This window comes from Scyliorhinus canicula, chromosome 6 (genome assembly GCF_902713615.1).
Source record: "Scyliorhinus canicula chromosome 6, sScyCan1.1, whole genome shotgun sequence".
Lineage (NCBI taxonomy): Eukaryota > Metazoa > Chordata > Chondrichthyes > Carcharhiniformes > Scyliorhinidae > Scyliorhinus > Scyliorhinus canicula.
In genome coordinates this window covers 75046867-75071994 of record NC_052151.1, presented here as the reverse complement: position 1 = coordinate 75071994, position 25128 = coordinate 75046867, and the positions used below count along the sequence as shown (strand labels likewise).

Here is a 25128-nt window from a genome sequence, read left to right as displayed (position 1 = left end):
GATACTTCCACAGGGCAGCACGGTGGCCTAGTGGTTAGCACAACCGCCTCACGGCGCTGAGGTCCCAGGTTCGATCCCGGCTCTGGGTCACTGTCTGTGTGGAGTTTGCACATTCTCCCCGTGTCTGCGTGGGTTTCGCCCCCACAACCCAAAAATGTGCAGAGTAGGTGGATTGGCTACGCTAAATTGCCCCTTAATAGAAAAAATAATTGGGTAATCTAAATTTAAAAAAAAAAAGATACTTCCACTAGTCAGAGTTGATAATTTTAAGATCATGACCCGAAGAATGAATGAAGTTGTATTTTGTAAGCAAAAAATTATTATAATATAGAATATTCGACCAGAGTAATGTAAGCTTAATGTCAACTTACAATTAAATAAGGTATGTGAAAAAGAAACAACAGAAGAATGGGACAAAATGCATTGTTCTTTGAGAGCCAACACAGGTCACGGAGTCAGAGGTCTACAGCCCTTCAGTCCATTGTATCTGTGCCAGTCAAAATCAATCACCTAATTATTCTAATCCCATTTTCCAGCACTTGGCCCATAGCCTTGTATGCCTTGGCATTGCAAGTGCACATCTCAATACTTCTTAAATGTTATGAGGTTCTCTGCCTCCACCACCCTTTTAGGCAGCGAGTTTCAGACTCCCACCAGCCTTTGGGTGAATATGATTTCCCTCACATTCCCCTCTAAACCTACCGCTTCTTACCTTAAATCTGTGTCCCATGGTCATTGATCCCTCCACCAAGGGGACATGTTTCTTCCTGTCTACTCTATCTATGCCCCTCAGAATTATATAAATCTCTATCATGTCACCCTTAGCCTCCTCCAAGGAAAGCACACCCAGTCTATCCAATCTCACTTAATACCTAAAACTCTCCAGCCATGGCAGCATCCTGATAAATCTTCTCTGCCCCTTTCCTATAATGTGGATTCCAGAACTGCACACAATACTCTAGCTGTGGCAACCAACATTTTGTACAGTTCTTGCATAATCTCCCTGCTCTTAAACTATATGCCTCAGCTAATAAAGACAAGTATACATATGGCGGCACGGTAGCACAGTGGTTAGCATTGATGCTTCACAGCGCCAGGGACTCAGGTTCGATTCCCGGCTTGAGTCGCTGTCTGTGCAGACTCTACACCTTCTCCCCGTGTCTGTGTGGGTTTCCTCCGGGTGCTCCGGTTTCCTCTCAAGTCCTGAAAGACGTTAGGTGAATTGGACATTCTGAATTCTCCCTCAGTGTACCTGAACAGGCGCCGAAGTGTGGCAACTAGGAGATTCTTTATTGCAATATTAATGGAACCCTACTTGTGGCACTAATAAAGATGATTAATTAATTAACCACGATATCTATCGGCCCTGCTACCTTAAGAGACCAGTGCACATGCACAGCAAGGTCCCTCTCATCCTTGGGGCTTCCCAGGGTCTTGCTGTTTATCATGTATTCCCTTGCCTTGTTTGTCCTGCCCAAGTGCATCAAATCACACTTATCTGGATTGAATTCCATGTGGCACTGATCAGCCCGTCGATATTCTCCTGTAATGCAAGGCTATCCTCCTCACTATTTTTTTTCCATAGAATTTACAGTGCAGAAGGAGGCCATTCGGCCCATCGAGTCTGCACCGGCTCTTGGAAAGAGCACCCTACCCAAGCCCACGCCCCCACCCTATCCCCATAACCCAGTAACCCCACCCAACACTAAGGGCAATTTTTGGACTAAGGGCAATTTAGCATGGCCAATCCACCTAATCTGCACGTCTTTGGACTGTGGGAGGAAACTGGAGCACCCGGAGGAAACCCACGCACACATGGGGAGAACATGCAGACTCCGCACATACAGTGACCCAAGCTGGGAATCGAACCTCGGACCCTGGAGCTGTGAAGCAATTGTGCTATCCACAATGCTACCGTGCTGCCCAATATTTTACTACCCATCATGTCATCTGCGAACTTACTGATCAACCCTCCTACATTCATGTTTAAATCATTTATATAAACCACAAACAGCAAGGTCCCCAACACTGATCCCTGCGGGACTCCACTGGACACAGGTTTCCAATCAGAAAAGGTGCGATCGGCCAATAGGTCTCCAACTGTTATATAAAATTTCAGGCCTCAATTTTCTATGATTTAGTGAGAGGAGTTTAATTTTAAGACATTAATGGATAAGACATGCTGTATTTCTTTGGTATGAACTTAAAATCCCAGACCATAACTTCTTCAAATCAGTTTTTGAAATTAACAGTGCCATTAAAACATGCATTCTTAGACAAAACATTCATTCATATGTATAAATAACTTGATACAAGAAGAAAAGTCTGAGAAATTTTACAGTATCTAAACAATAAAGCTTCCTTATCAGCTAATTACTTAAAATGATCAAGGGGAAAAGAGCAAATATAAATTGGTTCACGTTGACACAACGATGAGAATTACCTGGTGGAATCTTTTAAGGTGAAGATTTAATACAGGTGGGACTGCAGAGATTAACATTTGCTTGCGAGCATTTGTGTACATAAGGTCTGATTTCTTCTCTGTTAAAAACAAAATGTTATTAAGCAAAGTAAAATGGAACAAAATCTTAAACCTACAAATTAAATTGGTCTCTGTTCAGTTTACTGAATAGTTAAGGATTTTCTAGAAACACTGTCTAGGTATAATTATAAAATATCACTTAGATCAATGATCCATTCATAAGATTAATATCTTGGTTTAATTTTTATTCATTCTCCACCTTTTTGTCATTGTTCTGTCCCCTTGTAATATCCTGGAAAAGTACTTAGCTTGTGGCATGGGATTGGAGATGAGAGGTGGCAGAAGAGGAGACAGAGTTAAAGATCTGCAGATTGCCATCCTACTATCTTACTACTCCATGACACAGCTGCAGTATGTAATAGTTCTGGGAAAGAAGATCTGGAAACCAATCTACCTTAAGGGTAGGGGCACCTGATTTCAGAAGGAGGCTTCTGATGGATGCGCCTCCCCTGCACTCCCCGCCAAGATCTAACACTGTTGATTTTCAGCCTTCCCCATGCAAATTCCATCTCCTGCCAGGCTAAAAATTGAGTCTGGGTAGGAAAAGGCCCTTATTGGCCACTTAAGAGCCTCTATTGGAGCAATGCCCTGCAGGCGAACAAAACAATCCACAAGACCTTGTTTGTGGTCCACAACCAGGAATGTTCATTTCTCAACCTTCACGATATACAAAAAATTGACAAGATCAACCAATAAGGGCCTATTTCCAAATATAAGATGGAGTGCCCAAAGCTCTTTTAGAGGATCGGGGTGACTGGAGAAAGCAAACATGATCACACTGATGAAGGATGCTAATCTCCTGTGCCTGCTCACATCACCAAAGTATTCCCCTTCCACTCATGGAAAAAGTGCAGCAGCAGATGACAAACATGGAGTTATCTCCCCTGTCATATGACCAACGCCCCGGTCACACAACCAGCCACACAGTGTTCTGGGATGGTCCCAGTTCCAAACCCAAACAGGTAGGTCCATCCTTATTTGAGTCGACTTGACACAGTTCAATGAAGCCATAGCCAGAGAAGTACACCCAATGTCCTCAGTGAACGAAAGCTAACTGAACTCTGAGAGTAAGGTGTTTTCACAACTTGACGCCAATAGCGGCTTTTGGCAACTTCACCATGATAAAAAATCAAGGTTGCTGATTACATTCATTACCCACTTTGGCAGATTCAGCTTCAGCAGTTTGTCATTTTGATTTGATTTGATTTATTGTCACATGTATTAGTATACAGTCAGAAGTATTGTTTCTTGCATGATGTACAAACAATGCATACCGTACATAGGGAAGGAAGGAGAGACTGCAGAATATAATGTTACAGTTATAGCAAGGTGTAGAGAAAAGATCAACTTAATACGAGGTAGGTCCATTCAAAAGTCTGATGGCAGTAGGGAAGAAGCTGTTCTTCAGTCGGTTGGTACGAGACCTCAAACTTTGGTATCTTTTTCCTGATGGAAGAAGGTGGAATAGAGTATATACGGGGTGCGTGGGGTCCTTAATTATGCTGGTTGCCTTTCTGAGGCAGCAGGAATTATAGATAGAGTTAATGGATGGGAGGCTGGTTTGCATGATGGACTGGGCTACATTCACGACCTTTTGTAGCTTCCTGCAATCTTGGGGAGAGCAGGCTCCATACCAAGCTGTGATACAACCAGAAAGAATGTTTTCTATGGTGCATCTGTAAAGTTGGTGAGGGTCGTAGCTGATATGCCAAATTTCCTTAGTCTTCTGAGAAAGTAGAGTCGTTGGTTGGCTTTCTTAACTATAGTGTCGCCATGGAGGGGTTGGACAGGCTGTTGGTGATCTGTACGCCTAAAATCTTGAAGCTCTCGACCCTTTCTACTTAGTTCCCATTGAAGTAGACAGGAGCATGTTCTCCACCACGCTTCCATGATGACAATCTCCTTTGTTTTGTTGACATTGAGTGAGAGATTATTGTCGTCGCACCAGTTCACCAGATTCTCTATCTCATTCCTGTACTCTGTCTCATCATTGTTTGAAATCCGACCCATCACGGTGGTGTCATCAACAAATTTGAAAATCGAGTTGGAGGGGAATTTGGCCACACAGTCATAGGTATATAAGGTGTATAGTAGGGGGCTGAGGACACAGCCTTGTGGGGCACCGGTGTTGAGGATGATCTTGGAGGAGATGTTGTTGCCTATCTTTACTGATTGTGGCCTGTGGGTTAGAAAGTTCTTGATCCAGTCGCAGGGGGAGAAGCCGAGACCAAGGCCACGGAGTTTGGAGATAAGTTTCGTAGGAATGATGGTGTTGAAGGCTGAGCTGTAGTTGATAAATAGGAGTCTGACATAGGTGTCTTTGTTATCTAGGTGTTCCAGGGTAGAGTGCAGGGCCATGGAGATGCCGTCTGCTATGGACCTGTTGCAGCGGTAGGCGAACTGTAGTGGATCAAGGCAATCCGGGAGGCTGGAGTTGATTCGCCCCATGACTAACCTTTCAAAACACTTCATGATGATGTATGTCAGAGCCACTGGACGATAGGAATCACTTCGGTGTAGAATCCAACAGGCAAGGAACACTCAGGGGACACACGGTAGGATATAAAGAAAGAGGTTTGTCAAGATAGTTCACTAAACTCTCACGGCCCGAAAGGTCACCCAGGCCGGGGTTTTTATACTTTGGAGCCTTCCTTGTTAAGTGGGAAGCTCCGCCCCCAATTACGAGGGAATTCATACTCATTATGTGTTAATGGAACCGGATGGTGCACGCTCCCTTCCTTACCCCCCCTCCCCCCGCCGCCCCCTCCCCCCCGCCCCTCGGCAAGTCAGGAGAAATGTCTATGTCCTCCGGCAGTTCCACAGGACCCTTTGTCCCTTTTGCCTTGAAGGGGTTGGCCCAGGAAGCATAGACCTGATCAGTGAGCGATGCTTCTGCGCCATACATTGAGACTGGAGTAGCGGGGCTGAGTGTTGGAAGGCAAGCGGGTGCTGGTATCATTCATTTTGCAGATCTGTGTCTTCCTGCAACTGGACATCCATGTCAGAGTCAGAGTCGGGATCCGCAAAAAGAGCGTCGGGCATCTCGGCCTCCTGACCATCGACGGTCGAGGGGAGACCAGTGGCTGGAGGTCCATGGAATCTGGGCATCGGCAGTGAGTATGTAATTTTTGGAGGCGGCCACAGATCTATAGCGGTTAGATCCCTGGATCCATGTGGCTCCATCGCCAAAATATCGGATGTAGATGGCATTCCCAGGAGTGAAACTGTGGAGCGGTCTCCGACGTCCCGCGTCGGCTTTGGACCGCTCTTGACCCTGCTAGACCTTCTTCACGGTGTCTGGAATGACAAAGTTTAACCACGTCTGGAAGCATGACCCATGAGTAGCTCAGCCAGTGCCACCACCATGGTCGCATGTGGTGTGGTCCTGTAATTAAACAAAAAACGGGTCCATCGGGTTTCCCAGGTTCCATTCATCAGCTCCTTCATTCCCCTAAATGCCTGGACCATCTGTTCGGTCATTCTGTTTGAGACTGGGTGATATGGGGGCGGTCCGTAAGTGGCGGATCCCGTTTGCTGCCACGAATGTCTCAAACTCTGCACTAGTGAAAACGGCTCGTTGTTGGAGACCAGTACTCCAAGATACCATGTGTGCTGAAAGTGTAGGGCAGGCTGCCCTTGTGGTCGTTGCCTGCATCCGGTGGACATCGAGCCACTTCAAGTATGCCTCTACAATGATCAGGAACATCGATCCCTGAAAAGGACTGACAAAATCTATGTGAAGGCGCGACCAGGATCGGTCTTGCCATTTCCAAGGATGCAATGGCGTCACTGGTGGAGCTTTCTGGTGTTGCTGGCATGGTTCCGCATCATTGGGCCAGCTTTTCTATATCCATGTCAATGCCCGGCCACGAGCCATAACTGCGGGTGAGCATCTTCATCCTGGACAACCCCCCGAGTGTCCATTATGGAGGTCCTTAGTAAGGTGGTACTCCTGCATTCCGAGACAACCACCCTGGTCCCTCAAAGGAGGACGCAATGCTCCACGCTGACCTCTGGAATTTTGGAGGTGTAGGCCTTCAAATCATCAGGTAATGCCCTGTGCTGGGCCCCGTACAGCACCATGTGGCGGACCCGGGACAACTGTGGATCTGTCTGGGTCTAACCATTGATTCGGGCTGCCATCACTGGCAATGAGTCCATGAAATGGAACTCAGCCATCACCTCCTCCGCAGATGGGAGGGTGTCGCGGCCTTGTGGAGAGGGGAAGGCGGCTTAAGCATCTGCGTGCGGTACCTTTGTGCCGGGGCGGTGTTCCAAGTTGTACTTAGAGGCCCCTTTCAATAGGTTCTAGGGCCCAACGCTGGACCCTGGTGGACGCAATTAAAGGAATTGTTCGGTGTTTTTTGACCTGGCCCAATAGCGGTTTATGGTCAGTGCAGTCCGTGAAAGTATGTCCGTAAACATATTGATGGAACTTACGGACTCTAAGACGATCAATAACCCTTCCTTTTCGATCTGCGCATAATTGCGTTCAGCGTTGGCAAGTGTACGGGATGCAAATGTGATCTGTTGTTCTGATCCATTGACCTTGCGGTAAGTGAGGACCGCACCCACACCATAAAGGGATGCATCACATGTGAACAGCAGCGGCTTGGCAGGGTCGAAGTGTGTTAATAGTTTTGAGGATGACAGCTCCCGTTTTACCATGTCGAATGCCTGCTGTTGAGATGGTGTCCAGCCCCACAGTTGACCCTTCTTTAGCAAGCAGCGGAGGGGACTGAGTAGCGTTGCCAGGTTCGGGCTGAATTCCTCATAATAATTTACTGATCTGAGGAAAGAGCATAGTTCTGCCTGGCTGCTTGGGGGCGGGATCAAGTTTGATTGCCCACACCTTGTCCCATACAGGGTGCCACCCATTCTGGTCTATTCAGTACCCCAAATAAGTGACCTTAGGGGCATTAAAAACACATTTTTCCCACCGGAGTCGGACGCCCGCCTGCTCAAAACGGCAGAGGACCTCAGTCAGGTTCGGCAGATGATCCTGGTTGAACGCTCCGGTGATGAGGACATCTTTCAAGTAGACGGCCGCCCTGGGAAATCCCCGCAGGATATTCTTCATCACATGCTGGAAAATAGCGCATGCGGACGAGATCTCAAACAGCAACCGGTTACATTCGTAACCTCTGTGGGTGTTCATGGTGATGGACTGGTGGGAGTCCAGGTCTTTATTAACTGTAGATATGCATGACTCATGTCTAGTTTTATCAACGTTCGTCCTCCGCTCAGCTTTGCATAGAGGTCCTCGTTGCGGGGGACATTGTCATCTTATAGTCCCTGTAGACATCTGGTTTGAGGACTGCCTAATCGGCGAATTGTACGGGGCAGATGGTTCCTAAGTGTTTGATCCGGTCTAATTCGGCATTGACATTCCGCAATGCGCAGTGGACTGGCTGGGCACAAAAATAACGAGGCTGTGTCTGCGGGTCTACGCTGATTCAGGTTCCAGCCCCTTTGATTGCCCCAGTCCATCTGCGAAGACCTCGGAGAATCTGACCAGGACCCTCTTGCGACCATGCGGATTCATGTGGCATACCATTGATTTTCAAATAGCTCAGCCAGCCCTCACCCAGTAAACATGGTCCCCCACCACGGACTAGCACCAATGGCAGATTAGCGGATTGGTGCTCATAAGTCACCAGTGTCTGGGCAGTGCCCTCAATGACCAACGACTCTCCAGTGTAGGTGGCCAACCTGGCCTCGATGTTGCGTTGAGTCAATGTGTGGAGGCTGGTGTGGATGCCCTCAAGTATGCAGCAGCTGATCACGAACACAGCTGCTCCAGTATCCAGCTCTATGTTGATGGGGTGCCCACTTACCAAAAGGGACACTCTAAACTGGGGAAACTCTGGGTGCGATAACGATGTGGAGTTTTTGGTAAGGGTTCTCCTTGCGGTCGTTGACCTAGTATGCCCTGTCATAAGGGGGGGTGGAAATTTCTGTAGGGGTGGCAGGCGGGCTGGTCTTTGTGTGGCCCACTGAACCTTGGGCCTGGAGGTCTGACTGGACACCCCTGCTCCTCGGACGTGTCCCTGCGCTACACGGTTGCAGCGGCCCTCTTTTGGATGGGCATCCCACAGCTGGGTCACTCGGCCTTCCGGCTGGGACGGATCTTGTCAATGTCTTCCGGAGTGCCCCAGGTTTAATACCGCCATCCCTTGCAGCTCTTGGACTCCCAGCTCCGCGCTCTCGGGAGACGGCAATCTCAGTTATCCGCTGCAAAGTCAGCTGGGTTTTGGTCAGCAACTTTCTTTGCGTGGCAGCGTCCCGGATCACGCACACAAAATGGTTGTGAAGGGATTCGCTCAGAGTAGGCCCGAACTCGCAAGTCTCAGCCAGTTTCCTTCAATTAAAAAAAAGATCAGTTTGATTCATCTTGGGCTTGGATGGCTGTGAAAAGGTGAATTGACGATGAGTGGCGGTTTTGGATTTAAGTGCGTTTCAACCAAAGCTACCAAAGCTGCAAAAGACTGGGAATCAGGCACGTTGGACTTGTAAAGCTTTTGATAAGTGCACATGTTGGCCTGCCAACTCCCGTTAGTTGAATTACGGTCTGCCGTTCATCTCCAATTATGGCATTAGTCCAAAAATTATGGCATTAGTCCAAAAATAAAATTGCATATGCTCCACGTATTGAGCCCAATCAACGTTACTTACATCGAAGGCCTCCAACTTTCCTATATGAGGCACAAGTCGGTTTAGGTTAGGCCTCTTGTGGCCAAGATGAAATCCGGGTCTGGAATATGCGGTGTTTGCGGCAACTCCACTTCAGCCTCGTCACCAGTGTAGAATGCGACAGGCAAGAAAGACTCATAAGACACACAGTAGGATACAAAGAAAGAGGTTTATTAAGATACACTACTAAACTCCCCCAAAGGGTAGCCCTCCTCGACCAGCACAAAGACTGGGGGTTTTATACTGTGGAGCCTGTGGTGAATGTAATATATATGATATGATAATTCACACTGTCTTTGTAAGCGCAGTAGCGTTATCCAACCACTAGGGGGAGTAGCTCTGGGAGTACTCAGGAACTTGTACAGGGCTCCACCCTTGGCTCCGCCCATGACTCCTCCCCCTAGTGCTGCTGTATAAATACCCTTGTCCAAAGTCAGCCTGAGTTCACTAAGAGTTCATCAACGGGTAACAGGCTGGCTCTGAAGTAAGTCGATTAAAGCCTAGATTCATATCGGAAACACGTGTCTGGTGAATTGATGGTTCCATCAATTTAATCGATTTAAGAACAGTAAAGATCGATCATGGAATCGGCCCTCAAGCCTGGATGCCTGAAACTCGACCCGCAGGATGCAGAGGCTAAAGAAATCTTCTCCCACTGGCTGCGGTGCTTCAAGGCCTACCTGGCAGAAGCGAGCACAGCCGAAACGACAGAGGATCAGAAGCTAAGTCTACTGCACGCGAGGGTGAGCCACAGAATCTCTACGCAACTAAACTCGGCCAGTTCATATACTGCAGCGCTAGCAGTTCTCGATAAAATTTATGTAAGGCCTATTAATGAAGTTTACGCTCGCCATGTGTTCACGACACGCCGCCAGCGGCCTACAGAATCACTCGCCGAATTTCTAAGGGAACTCAATAATTTGTCCAATGACTGTAATTATCAAGCGGTTACCGCGGCTGAACACAGGGAACTTGCTGTACGCGATGTTTTTGTAGCGGGCCGCAGGTCTAACTATGTGCGCCAACGACTGCTGGAAAAGGGGGCCCAGGATTTAGAAACGACTGTGGAAGCTGCTACCACGATGGAGGTCTCTTTCCGCAGCCTTAACTCGTTCCCCGCGACCCAATCATGAGCCCCCGACCAGCGACTCCACCAAGCCTGTGCTACGCGGCTGCCCAGCCACCATGCTGCCCCAGCCAGCCACTATGCTGCTCCAGCCAGCCACTATGCTGCTCCAGCCTGCCATTTCTGCGGCCAGAACCAGCACCCGCGGCAGCACTGCCCGGCCCTCAACGCGACCTGCAGCAGCTGCGGGCGAAAAGGCCATTACGCAAGAGTGTGCCTCGCTAAAAGGGCCCCAGCTTCCAACTCCCCAGCGACTCGAAGTAATCGCTCCCCTCACTCGCAGGCCCGCAGGGCCCAAAACGCTGCGGCCTATGCACCGACTCCGCCCTCTCCAGCCACGTGCGATCCATGGGGGCTGCCATCTCGGACGCCATCTTCCTCGCCGCTCGCCACGTGCGATACACGGGCCCGATCGGCATCTCCGCGCTCGGACAACTCAGCGGAAGAATACGACTATGAACTCAGAGGGCAGTCATCACGGGGCCACTCCAGCACAGCTGATCGAGCTGCCGACTACCCACAACTCAGCGTGGTCACTCTGGACCAATCACAACCAAAGAATCTACGAAACTCGATGGCAGAGGTCCATATCAACGGGTACAGAACGCCATGCCTCTTCGACTCCGGGAGCACTGAGAGCTTCATACATCCAGACCTGGTAAGACGCTGTTCGCTCCCCGTTTTCCCCGTGCAGCAAACTATCTCGCTTGCTTCAGGCTCCCATTTGGTCCAGATCCAGGGCGCACCGCCGCGACACTCACAATCCGAGGCGCTAGCTACTCGAAATTCAAACTCTACGTTTTTCCCGAACTCTGCGCGCCACTCTTATTTGGCCTAGACTTCCAATGTAACCTCAAGAGCCTCACCCTCGGAGGGCCCCTGCCCCCACTCACTATCTGCAGCCTCGCTACGCTGCAAATTCCCCCCCTTCCTCTCTTCGCCAATCTCACAAAGGACTGTAAACCCGTAGTCACTCGTAGCAGGCGGTATAGCCTGCAGGATAGGGTATTTGTAAGAGCAGAGGTTCGAAGGCTCCTCAGTGAGGGGATTATAGAGGCCAGCAATAGTCCCTGGAGAGCTCAGGTGGTGGTCGTTAAGACTGGGGAAAAATTCCGTATGGTGGTCGACTACAGTCAGACCATAAATAGATTTACGCTCCTCGACGCGTATCCCCTCCCCAGGATTGCAGACATGGTAAACCAGATCGCCCAGTACCGGCTCTTTTCCACGGTGGATCTGAAGTCTGCATACCACCAGCTCCCAATCCGCCCGGAGGACCGCCACTACACGACATTCGAGGCCGATGGCCGCCTCTTCCATTTCCTCCGGGTCCCTTTCGGCGTCACTAATGGGGTCTCGGTGTTCCAACGAGCAATGGACCAAATGGTGGACCAGTACGGGCTGCGGGCCACGTTTCCGTACTTGGACAATGTCACCGTCTGCGGATATGACGAGCAGGACCACGACGCCAACCTCCACCGTTTTCTCCAGACGGCACAGAAACTGAATCTCACGGACAACAAGGAGGAATGCGTTTTCCGCACAACCAGACTAGCCATCCTCAGTTATGTCGTGGAAAACGGAGTCCTGGGCCCAGACCCGGACCGTATGCGCTTAGAACTCCCCCCTCCCCCATTGCCCCAAGGCCCTCAAACGGTGCTTGGGTTTCTTCTCCTACTATGCCCAGTGGGTCCCTCAATATGCGGACAAAGCCCGCCCACTCTTTAGGGCCACCCGATTTCCCCTGTCAGCTGAGGCACGCCAGGCCTTCAACAACATCAAGGAGGACATCGCCAAAGCGGTCATGCGGGCGGCGGATGAATCCACAACATTTCAGGTAGAGAGCGATGCCTCAGAGGTAGCTCTTGCAGCCACGTTAAATCAGGCAGGGAGACCAGTCACATTTTTCTCCCGTACCCTCTCCACTTCAGAACTCCGACACTCCTCAGTCGAGAAAGAAGCACAAGCCATTGTGGAGGCTATCCGTTACTGGAGGCACTACCTCGCAGGTAGGAGGTTCACCCTCATCACCGACCAAAGATCAGTTGCCTTCACGTTCGACAACTCGCAAAGGGGCAAAATTAAAAACGACAAAATTCTGAGGTGGAGGACTGAACTCTCCACCTACAATTACGATATCAAATATCGACCCGGGAAGCTCAACGAGCCTCCGGATGCCCTATCACGCGGGACATGCGCCAGCGCACGGATCGACCGATTAAAAGTCATCCATAATGATCTCTGCCACCCGGCTCGCCCACTACATCAGGGCCCGAAACCTGCCTTTTGCCAACGAGGAGGTAAAAGCGGTCACCAGGGACTGCCCGATCTGTGCGGAGTGCAAACCGCACTTCTATAGACCAGACAGAGCCCGCCTGGTCAAGGCTTCCAGGCCCTTTGAACGCCTCGCGATTGATTTCAAAGGGCCACTCCCCTCAACTAACAAGAACGTTTACTTTTTAAACGTCGTAGACGAGTTCTCCCGTTTCCCATTCGCTATCCTGTGCCCCGACATGACCTCCCACACAGTCATTAGGGGCCTGCATAGCATCTTCACCCTGTTTGGTTTCCCCAGCTACGTACACAGCGACCGGGGTCCTTCCTTCATGAGCGACGAGCTGCGTCAGTACCTGCTCGACAAGGGCATTGCCTCAAGCAGGACTACCAGCTACAACCCCAGGGGGAACAGGCAGGTGGAGAGGGAGAACGCGACGGTCTGGAAGACCGTCCTACTGACCCTCTGGTCTAGAAAGCTCCAAGTCTCCCAGTGGCAGGAAGTCCTCCCAGACGCGCTCCACGCTATTAGGTCCCTTTTGTGCACGCCGACCAATCAGACCCCTCACGAGAGGCTCTTCATTTTTTCCAGGGGCACTACCACGGGGGTCTCACTTCCGGCATGGCTGAGGACACCGGGCCCCGTACTTCTGAGGAAACACGTCAGGGCGCACAAAACCGACCCCCTTGTGGGAAAGGTGCGCCTGCTCCACTCCAACCCCCAGGACGCATTCGTCGAGTTCCCTGACGGCCGTCAGGACACGGTATCCCTCCGGGATCTGGCACCCACCGGATCCAGCGACCCCTCTACCCCCATAGAAGGACCTCACCCTACACCCAATGCTGCCGCCCCCTTGCGCGCCCGAGCCCACGAGCTCGCTCCACCAGTTCCGCGCACCCGTGCCGGCCAGCCCCCAGCGCCCCCAGTCGAACCAGGAGAGTATGAAGCTTGGATACAACCCTCCCTGGAGTCCGCCATCGTACCCCAGCACAAAACACCCATCCAGCCACCGCAAGAGGCTGCAACCCCGGTGCTCCGCAGATCACAGCAGACATTCGACCACCGGACAGACTGACGTTGTAGGCCACCACCCCCGCCGGACTTGATTTTTTTGCAGGGGGTGAATGTGGTGAATGTAATATATATGATATGATAATTCACACTGTCTTTGTAAGCGCAGTACCGTTATCCAACCACTAGGGGGAGCAGCTCTGGGAGTACTCAGGAACTTGTACTGGGCTCCACCCTTGGCTCCGCCCACGACACCTCCCCCTAGTGCTGCTGTATAAATACCCTTGTCCAGAGTCAGCCTGAGTTCACTAAGAGTTCATCAACGGGTAACAGGCTGGCTCTGAAGTAAGTCGATTAAAGCCTAGATTCATATCGGAAACATGTGTCTGGTGAATTGATGGTTCCATCAGAACCTTCCTTGTCAAGGGAGAAGCTCCACCCCCAATTCCCAGGTGAATTCTTACTCATTATGTTTTTTTTTTAAATTTAGAGTATCCAATTATTTTTTCCAATTAAGGGGCACAGGTGATAGAACCTTTGAGACATCTACTTAAGAATAACCAGGCAGGGTGGCAGCGAGTGAAACTCAAAAATTCACAAAGACTTCAAAGGAAAAGTAAACTCCTGGAAAACTGAAGAAAAAAAATCAAGGAAGCATTCAGCCCTGTCGAAATGCTCAGAAAGTGAAGGTGCAGAAGAAAATCCTCAGAGAAAAATTCTAAAGACCTGCGGCGGGATTCTCCAAAATAGAGACATCGTGAACGACCGGCGACTCCGAGCCGGTGTGTCCCAAGGGTCTTGGCAGCTTGACTACCACGATCGTGTTCGCTGCTCCAGCCTACCTTCCCAGCGCCAACTGGGCACCGCGCCAACCCACGCATGCACAGTGGTGCCACGCCAACACGCGCATGGGACCTCCTCAATGCGCCGTCCCCGACGCAACATGACGCAAAATAGGGCCGGGGCTGGAGAGGCCGACCCGCTGATCGGTGGGCCCAGATCGCGGGCCAGACCCCATCGGAGCCCCCCCCGCTCCCCCCGGTGAAGGAGCTCCACCTCCTCCCCGACCCTGCGCGCAGAATTCCCGCAGGCTGTGAGCAGGTGTGGACGGCACCGGCGGGACTCTGCCGTTTCTGCGCGGTCTTTCGGTCCATCAAGGCTGGGGAATCGACGGCCCGGCCGGGGACAGTGGCCCGCCGCGCCAGCGCAAATGGCGCCGATTCTCCGCTCCTCAGAGAATCGCGTGCCGGCTTCGGAGCGGCATGGCGCGGTTGCAGCGATTCTCCGGCCCGGCGCGGGGCTCGGAGAATCCCGCCCCTGGACTCTGAAGTCCAGGGAGCCATTGTTGAAAAAAATGTAAATGTTGAGATTGCGGATGCCATTACTTCAGGAGCCTGCCAAAACATCTGAGTGCAAGGAAACCCTTTGTGAAGAAGCATAAAGTGGCGCCATCTTTAAAGCTGAACACATAGTATAAACATTTTAACCAGGTATCAGAAATACACTTTTACAGGTCAATCTGGACCTGCCGAAGGCCCAGATCAATCATAAAATTGGAGATTTTGGGGAAAAAGATTCCTTAGATACTCGATTGATTCAGGTCCAAATGAAATAACAGAAGCCCAACAAGTTAACACACTGCTTTATTCAGTGGGTCCAATAGCTAATGATACAATAACTAGACATGGAATCAATGAATCATTGGCAAAGTGTTAAAATCATTCAATCTTCATTTTAACCTTAAGTAACTGATCCTTGAAGGGGCTAAATTTAATAACCGTGTCCAGCAGTCAAAATAACTTGTTGACTCCTTTATTACTACAGAATGTCTGAAGACTGTAATTACAGTGAGCTGAAATTTGAGCTAATCAGGTATAGAACTGTTGTAGGGATAGCGGTTGACATACTCTTGAATATGCTTCAAACAAAGGAAGGTCTAACCCTCGAGAAAGCCATTCAGATTGTCGGCCAATCTGAAACTTGTTTGCAGCGCAGATCCATGCTAAGGTTGAAAACAAACCATGGTACAAAGTCAACCTCACTGTTCAGTTAGTGAAACAGCGACATTCCAGGCTAAGGGAAGCAATACCCCAACTGATCAGTAGAACGAACATGCTAGTAGTATGGAGCAAAGCACCTCCACAGGCATGATCAATATCTGGCAATTTCAGTCCAATGCTTTCAATGTAACCAAACAGGACGATTTGGGAAGTTGTGCAAAGCCTAAATATCAAAACGCATGCAAGGTTCCGAGAGGATTCACAAGGTTAAGACAGCACCGCAAAACCACACACAACCATGCTTCTTGAGTCATGTCAAAACTCCTGGATTTTTGTTCCGCAATGCAGACATTTCGATTAAAGGCATGTCACAAACTTCAATTTGGACACGGGAGCCAGCGTTACAGTTCTAACTGTGACCAAGGGAGCTCTGGTTACAAACAACATACAAACAACACTTTATGGGCACAGAGGAATCCGCCTTCTGGTCATAGGTATGATTCTGGAACCATTAATGTCTGGCACAAAACAAATCTTCGAGCTGATGTATGTACCCGTAACCGTTCTTTTTCTCTCGAGCAGAGATGCCTGTGTAGTCCTGAATCTCTTTAAGATGTCAAGACAACCGCTGTTGTAAACGATACCAAACTGAGGTTCCCAAGACTCCAACAAGAAAGATTCTCTTGATTGGGACTTCAGCTCTGAATTGTCTTCTCTCTTTGCAGAGCAGGTTTGTCCACTTTTTATAGATGCTAGAAGTCCTTCGTTGGTCCACCAGCCAACCACTCAGATGGTCACCACAGCACTTTAGGGACATAACAGTCAAGAGAGGAACCATCAACGAAAAATGCCTCACCCTCCGGCTGACACCAGTTGAAGCGATAAAACCCGAGACCACAGAGCAGATGCTGCTATCCCCAGCCAGCGTGACAGTGGTACAAATGATACTGGAACAGAGTAGCAGCCGTCCATTGATGACAGCACACCAGACAGCCAAACGCAAAGGTGAGCTGACTACCAAGTCACAGCTTCACAACAGGAAGAACCATCTTCCATCCCAGAGTGACTCATACGAGTTGCACAAAGGAAGGAGAGAAAAAAAATACTCACGAGATAAGTCCAAGGTTCATCCACTACGCAAAGAATGGGAGTTTTGATTTGATTTGATTTGATTTATTGTCACATGTACCGAAGTACAGTGAAAAGTATTTTTCTGCGGCTGAGGGAGCATACATAGTAGACAAAAGAATAATCAACAGAGAACATTGACAAATGGTACATCGACAAACAGTGATTGGTTACAGTGCTGAACAAGGTGCCAAACAAAGCAAATACATGAGCAAGAGCAGCATAGGGCGTCGTGAATAGTATTCTTACAGGGAACAGATCAGTCTGAGGGGGTGTCGTTGAGGAGTCTTGTAGCTGTGGGGAAGCTGTTGCTATGTCTGGATTTGCAAATCTTCAGACTTCTTTACCTTCTGCCTGATGGAAGCGTCTGGAAGAAGGCAATGCCTGGGTGGGAGGGGTCTTGGATAATGCTGTCTGCCTTCCTGAGACAGCGCGAGGTATATACAGAATCAATGTGGGGTGGCAAGCTTGTATGATGCGTTGGGCTGAGTTCACCACACTCTGGTTTCTTGCGATCTTGGACCGAGCAGTTGCCATACCAGGCTGTGATGCAGCCGAATAGGATGCTCTCTATCGCACATCTGTCGAAGTTTGAGAGAGTCGATGCAGACATGCCAAATGTCTTTAGCTTCCATAGGAAATAGAGACGTTGTTGGGCTTTCTTGACTGCTGCATCAACGTGAGTGGACCAGGACAGACTGTTGGTGACCCCCAGGAACTTAAAGCTATCGACCATCTCCACTTCGGAGCCATTGATGCAGACAGGTGCGTGTGCCATGCTACGCTTCCTGAAGTCGATGATCAGTTCCTTGGTCTTTCCAACATTTAGAGAGAGGTTGTTTTCGGTAAACCATGCAACCAAATGATTTGTCTCCCTCCTGTAGTCTGATTCATCGTTATTTGAGATACGACTCACCACAGTTGGATCATCCGCAAACTTACAGATTGAGTTGGAGTTAAATCTTGCCACACAGTCATGTTTGTATAGGGAGTACAGTAGAGGACTGAGCACACATCCTTGCGAGGCTCCGGTGTTGAGGACTCTTGTGGAGGAGGTGCTGTTCCTATCCTGACAGATTGTGATCTGCTGGTGAGAAAGTCAAGGATCCAGCTGCACAGGGAGCAGTAAAATCCAAGATTGCGGAATTTGGTTATTAGTCTTGTTGGGATAATGGTGTTGAAGGCAGAGCTGTAGTCTATGAACAGCAGTCTTACATAGGTGTCCTTGTTGTCGAGGTGTTCGAGATAGCATCTGCTGTGGACTGGATGCGGTGATAGGCAAACTGCAGTGGATCAAGACCGTCTGGCAGGCTGGCAGTGATCCGTCTCATGACTCGCCGCTCGAAGCATTTCATGAGAACAGACGTCAGGGCCACCAGTCGGTAGTCATTGAGGCAGGCTACCTTGTTCTTCTTTGGTACTGGTATTATGGTGGTCTTCTTGAAGGTGGTGGGGACCTCAGAGCGGAGGAGTGAGGAGGTGAAGATATCTGTGAATACACTCGCCAGCTGGTCTGTGCAGGCTGAGTGTTCGCCCAGGGACTTCGTTGGGGTCCGTTGCTTTCCACGGATGCACTTTCAAGAGGGCAACTCTTACCTTTATGAGGGGCATAGACAGAGTGGCTAGTCAGAGGCTTTTTCCCAGGGTAGAGGGGTCAAAGGTTTAAGGTGCGAGGGGCAAAGTTTAGAGGAGATGTACGAGGCAAGTTTTTTTACACAGAGGGTAGTGGTTGCCTGGAACTCGCTGCCGGAGGTGGTGGTGGAAGCAGGGACGATAGTGACATTTAAGGGGCATCTTGACAAATACATGAATAGGATGGGAATAGAGGGATACCGACCCAGGAAGTGCAGAAGATTTTAGTTTAGACGGGCAGCATGGTCAGCACGGGCTTGGAGGGCCGAAAGGCCTATTCCTGTGCTGTACTTTTCTTTGTTCTTTGAGGCTGTTATAGTGGGTATGGGTGTATTCAGGGCTGTTGGGGCGGGCGGCACTGATACATTGGCTGACTACTCAAAGCGGGCATAGAACTTGTTCAGATCATCGGGTAGGGACGCTCCAGCCCCAGATGTTCCGCCTCACCTTCTTTTATAACCTGTGATCTTGTGTAGGCCCTGCCATAGTTGTTGTGGGTTCGTGCTGGCCTGGGACTCTAGTTTGATGCGGTATTGTCTTTTTGTATCCCTGATGGCTTTCCGTACATCGTACCTGGATTTCTGATATAGGTCAGGGTCGTCAGACTTGAATGCCTCCGTCCGGAACTTCAGCAGGGAGTGAATCTTTTGGTTGAGACAGGGTTTGATTGGGGAATACCCGTATTGTCTTCTTTGGTACACAGTTGTCTACACACTTACCGATGAAGTCTGTAAGACGTTTTACAACATCAGGTTAAAGTCCAACAGGTTTGTTTCGAATCACGAGCTTTCGGAGTACAGGTCCTTCCTCAGGTGAATGAAAAGGTAGGTTCCAGAAACATTTATATAGTCCAAAAGCTAGTGATTCGAAACAAACCTGTTGGACTTTAACCTGGTGTTGTAAGACTTCTTACTGTACTCACCTCAGTCCAACGCCGGCATCTCCACATCATGATGAAGTCTGTGACGGTGGTTGCGTACTCGTCCAGGTTAGCTGTCACGGCCTTGAATATGGATCAGTCCACAGTCTCCAAGCAGTCACGGAGGATGTCCTCAGATTCCTCGAACCAGCACTGCACGGTTTTCTTGACTGGCGCAGCTGTTTGTAAGCCGGCAATAGGAATACCAACTTGAGGTCGGATTTGCCAAAGTGTGGTCAGGTATGGAGCGGTAGGCTCCTTTGATGCTCGTGGTCCAGGGTGTTTGCACCTCTGGTGAAGCAGGAGATATGTTGATGGAGTTTGGGTAGGATCTTTCTGAGGTTGGCCTGGTTGAAGTTTCCAGCCATGATTGTCATGGCTTCGTGGTGATTTGTTTCTTGGTTGTTGATGGTGGAATGTAGTTCGTCTAGTGCTTTCTTCACTTCCGCCTGGGGTGGGATGTAGATTGCTGTGATAACTACAGAGGTGAATTCACATGGGAGGTAGAAGGGGCGACACCTCACGGTTAGATATTCTAGGTCTGGGGAGCAATGGCATGCTAGGGACTCCACATCTGAGCACCAGGAGTGTTAATCAGGAGCCAAACACCTCCGCCCTTCAACTTCCCTGAGGCCTTCGTGCGGTCCATTCGGTGGATTGAAAACCTTTGGGTTGGATGGCGCATTCTGGTGTGGCCAGAGTGAGCCATTTCTCGGTAAAGCAGAGCACACAGCAGTTTCTCACTTCACTCTGGGAGGCAAGTTTAGCGTTGAGGTCATTCAACTTGTTTCAATCGCTTGGATTGGGTGAACCAACTATCTTCACTACAATTGGGGAATTGACAAAGAGCAATTTTATGCCAAATGATGGAAAAGGAGGATGGAACGATACCCAGATGCCAGAACAACCTTCGATTCAACAAAGTTTACCTACAGTGACACAGCCTATCACTCCTCCGACAGTAGTGAGAACAAGTTATGGAATAGTTTATAAGGCCTCCAGACCATCTGACACTGTGAACGCAATGATTTGAGTGGGAGAACTGGGCAATTGGTAATGATGACATAAGGCAAACTTGATTACTTGTAATACATTTGGTAAAGACTCGGGCGAAGGTGTAGTATAAGGGTTTGGCACATAAAGGATTAACGTGGGACTGAGTACCACTCACGCAGTGATATAAGAGAACACATGATCTGCATCTAATGGTCAGTGTAGTGTTGAACAGAGCTGTGTGTAGAAACAAGCATGAAGGCAGCTCCTAGAAAGGACCTTTGCGACACCTAAGTATATAGTTTATAGTAGTTAATAAATACATACTATTGAACCACCTAAGACTACGAATACATTAATAAGACCTGTCAAACTCCACCCAACACCTTACAACAAATAAGACCCTTTTACATTATATTAGCGTTAAGTAGACAATCAGATAAGAGGAAAGGATTACAAGAAAATGAGAAAAAGGTTGAAGCAGATGTTATGGGCCAGGGTTTAGAGAACTCCAAAGTATATCAGAGAGATCACCTGATCCACGACTTTTACTAGATTGTGGTATGGGGAGCACAGAGCCCACTCTACAGGTGTGGTGCAGCAGAAATTTAAAAGTAATTTTGAAAGCAAAACAATGTTTATTCTATGAACTCAGTTAACCTTTTTAAAACATAGTGAACATCTTAGCAACCATCAATTGAACTACACTCCCCAAAGAATGCAATACTCTTAAGTAATCCTTAAACTTTCCTTTTAACATCCATAAGGCAAAAATCCTTTTTACAAAAGCACATCAGGTTTAAATTCTCTACTGAAGCAGAGCCATGTCATTCCCATGACACAGAGGATGAGCATGAGCGAGTGAAATTTCTGTACCGCTGCTTTGTCCAAGCATAATAAAAAGAGGACATGTAGCATGCCTTTTCTCAACAGCGAAAGCTCAGGCAGAATTAGAATTACTGCAGTACAGAAGGAGGTCATTCGGCTCATTGAGTCTATACTGACGCTCTGAAAGAACACCTTACCTATGCCCATGCCCCCACCCCATCCCCGTAACCTCACCTAACCTTTTAGGCACAAAGGGACAACTTAGCATGGTCAATCCACATGTTTTTACTATGGGAACAAACTAGAGCACCCAGAGGAGACCCCCGGAGGCACAAGAAGAATGTGCAAACTCCACATAGACAGTCATCCAAGGCCAGAATTGAACCCGTCCCTGATGCTGCGAGGCAGAAGTGCTAACCGCTGTGCCACCTATTAGAACTTTGAAAAGTAAGGTAGGGTATTGGACTCAAAAAATAAATACCCAACAGACTGATTATATTCTGGAGTTTCAAGAGAAACATGGGAAGAGATTGATGAGAAATTACAACATCATGACAAAGGAGTCATTGAAAGATGTACTGTAGACTAGGAACAAGTAATGGCCATCTTTTATAAATTCTCCAAAACAGATGTAGGAAACGGTAGATCCATCATATTCACATAGATGTGGGCATTATATTTATAAGAAAATTATCTAACCATTGCCTTTTGGGTTTTAAGAAAAGTTCTCCCTGTTGTGCTGACTAATATTTAACCCTCAAATCATAACAACAAAAATAGATTAACTGGTCATTATCAGATTGCCTTTCGTGGGAATTTGTTATGTGGAAATTGGCTGCCGCTTTTCCTACATTACACTTCAAAAGTACTTAATTGGTTGTAAAATGCTTTAGGACAGGAAAGGTGGTATGCAGATGCAGACCTCTCTTTCTAAAATCTTACTTTTAAAAATTGCACTGAGCAATTCCTCCCACAGTCCAAAGATGTGCAGATTAGGTGGATTGGCCCTGCTAAATTTTTCCTTGGTGTCCGAAAGGTTAGATTGGGATAGGGTGGAGGCGAGGGCTTAAGTAGGATGCTCGTTCCAGGTGTCGATGCAGACTCGATGGGCCAAATAGCCTCCTACTGCATTGTAAATTCTATGATTCTGTGATCTCCTAAAGTACATCCTAAAATGGACATCTATAGCCAAGTCAGATTTTTAAATAATCTGACATCAATACTCTACCCACCTTCTGAATGTAATTTTTTCTGTTGTTTCTGTCTTTTCTCTGTACATTTTTCACATAACAGCTTGTTGTTGCCCATTAGGAGATCTACAGATGTGAACTGGCTAAGACAGGACTGGAGAGAACATTCCTTGGGTCTGGCGTCATAGTTCTGGGACAGTGTTTGAAATGCTGTAACTGTTTTCTTTGAAATTACAGATCGTTCTTTTGAATCTTGAATGCTGGATGAAACATAGTCTGTCTGCTCCTCATAAACAGAATCAATTGTTAGATTTTCATTTTTGGTACAGCCAAGATTGAGTTTTGACACTGCTCTGGAAACAGAATCATTACAATTAAACTCTTGTGCTAAATTACTGTTCGACAGTTTGTGGTTGGCAGCTGTCAAATCAAAACTGGAATCAGTACCGCAACTCAGAGACTCAACTGGTTTCGAAGGATTCTCAGTCTCTGAGGCTTCACTGTCTGCATCATTGCTTCCATCCGACTGATTTCCATCTTTATCACTACCTTCTGAGTGACTGAGGTTATTGACTTCTACTAGATTCCGGCAACAAAGTGACAGGTCACTCCCCTCCTCTTGGTGTCCATTACTTTGTTCTCCAACAGCTCGCCAGTTCCTCGCATCATCATCGTCATCTACTGATCTCATTATTTCCTTCACCCGTTGTTTGTTTTCATGACTCGGCTGGAAGTATAATAAAAAATAGGTTAGATTATGTTTATACATTATCCTGGAGATCATTTTACAGTTAGGACAGAATGTCTGTAGGTGCTCTCCACCTATACACATCATTCTAAAGAACAATGAAACAACAGAGGGATGTTTGTCCATTAAGATAAATTATTCACTAGACTCTGGGGTGGTCCCGACAGATTGAAAATTAGCAAACGTTACACCCCTGTTTGAAAAAGGTGGTCGGCAGAAAGTTGTTAATTATAGGCCAGTTAGCATAACTTCGGAAGTAGGGAAGCTGCTGGAATCTATCATCAAGGAAGAAATAGCGAGGCACTGGATGGAAATTGTCCCATTGGACAGACGCAGCATGGATTCATAAAGGGCAGGTCGTGCCCAACTAATTTAGTGGAATTTTTTGAGGACATTACCAGTGCGGTAGATAACGGGGAGCCAATGGATGTGGTATATCTGGATTTCCAGAAAGCTTTTGACAAGGTGCCACAGAAAAGGTTGCTGCAAAAGGTAAAGAAGCACGGCATTAAGGGTAAAGTAGTAGCGTGGATAGAGGATTGGTTAATTAACAGAAAGGAAAAAATGGGGATTAATGGGTGTTTCTCTGGTTGGCAATGAGTAGCTAGTGGTGTCCCTCAGGGATCAGTGTTGGGCCCACAATTGTTCACAATTTACATAGATGATTTGGAGTTGGGGACCATGTGCAATGTGTCCAAGTTTGCAGATGATCCGAAGATGAGTGGTGAAGCAAAAAGTGCAGAGGACACTGGAAGTCTGCAGAGGGATTTGGATAGTTTAAGTAAATGGGCTAGGCTCTGGCAGATGGAATACAATGTTGACAAATGAGGTTATCCATTTTGGAATAACAGCAAAAGGGATTATTATTTAAATGATAAAATAATAAAACATGCTGCTGTGCAGAGAGACCTGGGTGTGCTAGTGCATGAGTCGCAAAAAGTTGGTTCACAGGTGATCAAGAAGGCAAATCGAGTTTTATCTTTCATTGCTAGAGGGATGGAGTTTAAGACTAGGGAGGTTATGCTGCAACTGTATAAGGTGTTAGTGAGGCCACACCTGGAGTATTGTGTTCAGTTTTGGTCTCCTTACCTGAGAAAGGACGCACTGGCGCTGGAGGGTGTGCAGAGGAGATTCACTGGGTTAATCCCAGAGTTGAGGGGGTTGGATTAAAAGAGGTTGAGTAGACTGGAATTATACTCGTTGGAATTTAGAAGGATGCGGGGGGATCTTATAGAAACATAAAATTATGAAGATAATAGATAGGATAGATGCAGGGAGCTTGTTTCCACTGGCGGGTGAAAGCAGAACTAGGGGGCATAGCCTCAAACTAAGTGGAAGTAGATTTAGGACTGAACTTAGGAGGAACTTCTTCACCCAAAGGGTTGTGAAGCTATGGAATTCCTTGCCCAGTGAAGCAGTTGAGGCTCCTTCATTAAATGTTTTTAAGATAAGATAGTTTTTTGATGAATAAAGAGATTAAGGGTTCTGGTGTTCGGGCCGGAAAGTGGAGCCGAGTCCACAAAAAATCAGCCATGATCTCATTGAAGGGCAGGCCAGGCACGAAGGGCCAGGTGGCCTACTCCTGCTCCTAGTTCTTATGTTCGGTCATGTCAGACGCTAAAGTGACTGAGTCAAAGTAGCCTATATTTAAGACCAACTGTTAAGAGGACTTTTTACTGCTTCCAATCATGTACAAATGAAATAAAAATAGGTACATTACAGGTACTACGTTATCAACATGTTGATAGCTTCCTAGAAAGTTTGATTTATTCTTCCACAATGCCACTACATGGTATTTATATTTATCTATCATAAGCAAATTTCTGAATAATCATCATCAGCAATGCTTTATGCTAAAATCTTACATAATTTATTTTCCAAATACTTGAGTGTTTTGTGTATTAAAGTGAAGATTAAGGAAGTGTGTCTAACTCCTGTTTGTACTAAGGCTTGTCCTCAGGCATCACGGTAGCATTGTGGATAGCACAATTGCTTCACAGCTCCAGGGTCCCAGGTTCGATTCCGGCTTGGGTCACTGTCTGT

The 25128-nt window shown here is 47.9% G+C and overlaps 1 protein-coding gene across 6 annotated transcripts in view; it reads right to left on the bottom strand.

The window, feature by feature from the left end:
• The window catches only part of usp45 (ubiquitin specific peptidase 45), a 370776-nt gene that overhangs the window by 66876 nt on the left and 278772 nt on the right, over positions 1-25128 (bottom strand). For all 6 annotated transcript variants that reach the window (XM_038799526.1, XM_038799531.1, XM_038799527.1 and 3 more), the window contains 2 exons: positions 22380-23064; positions 2444-2541 (listed from right to left, as the gene is read on the bottom strand). In XM_038799526.1, coding sequence (XP_038655454.1) covers positions 2444-2541; positions 22380-23064 — 783 coding nt within the window. The remainder of the gene's footprint in view (positions 1-2443; positions 2542-22379; positions 23065-25128) is intronic.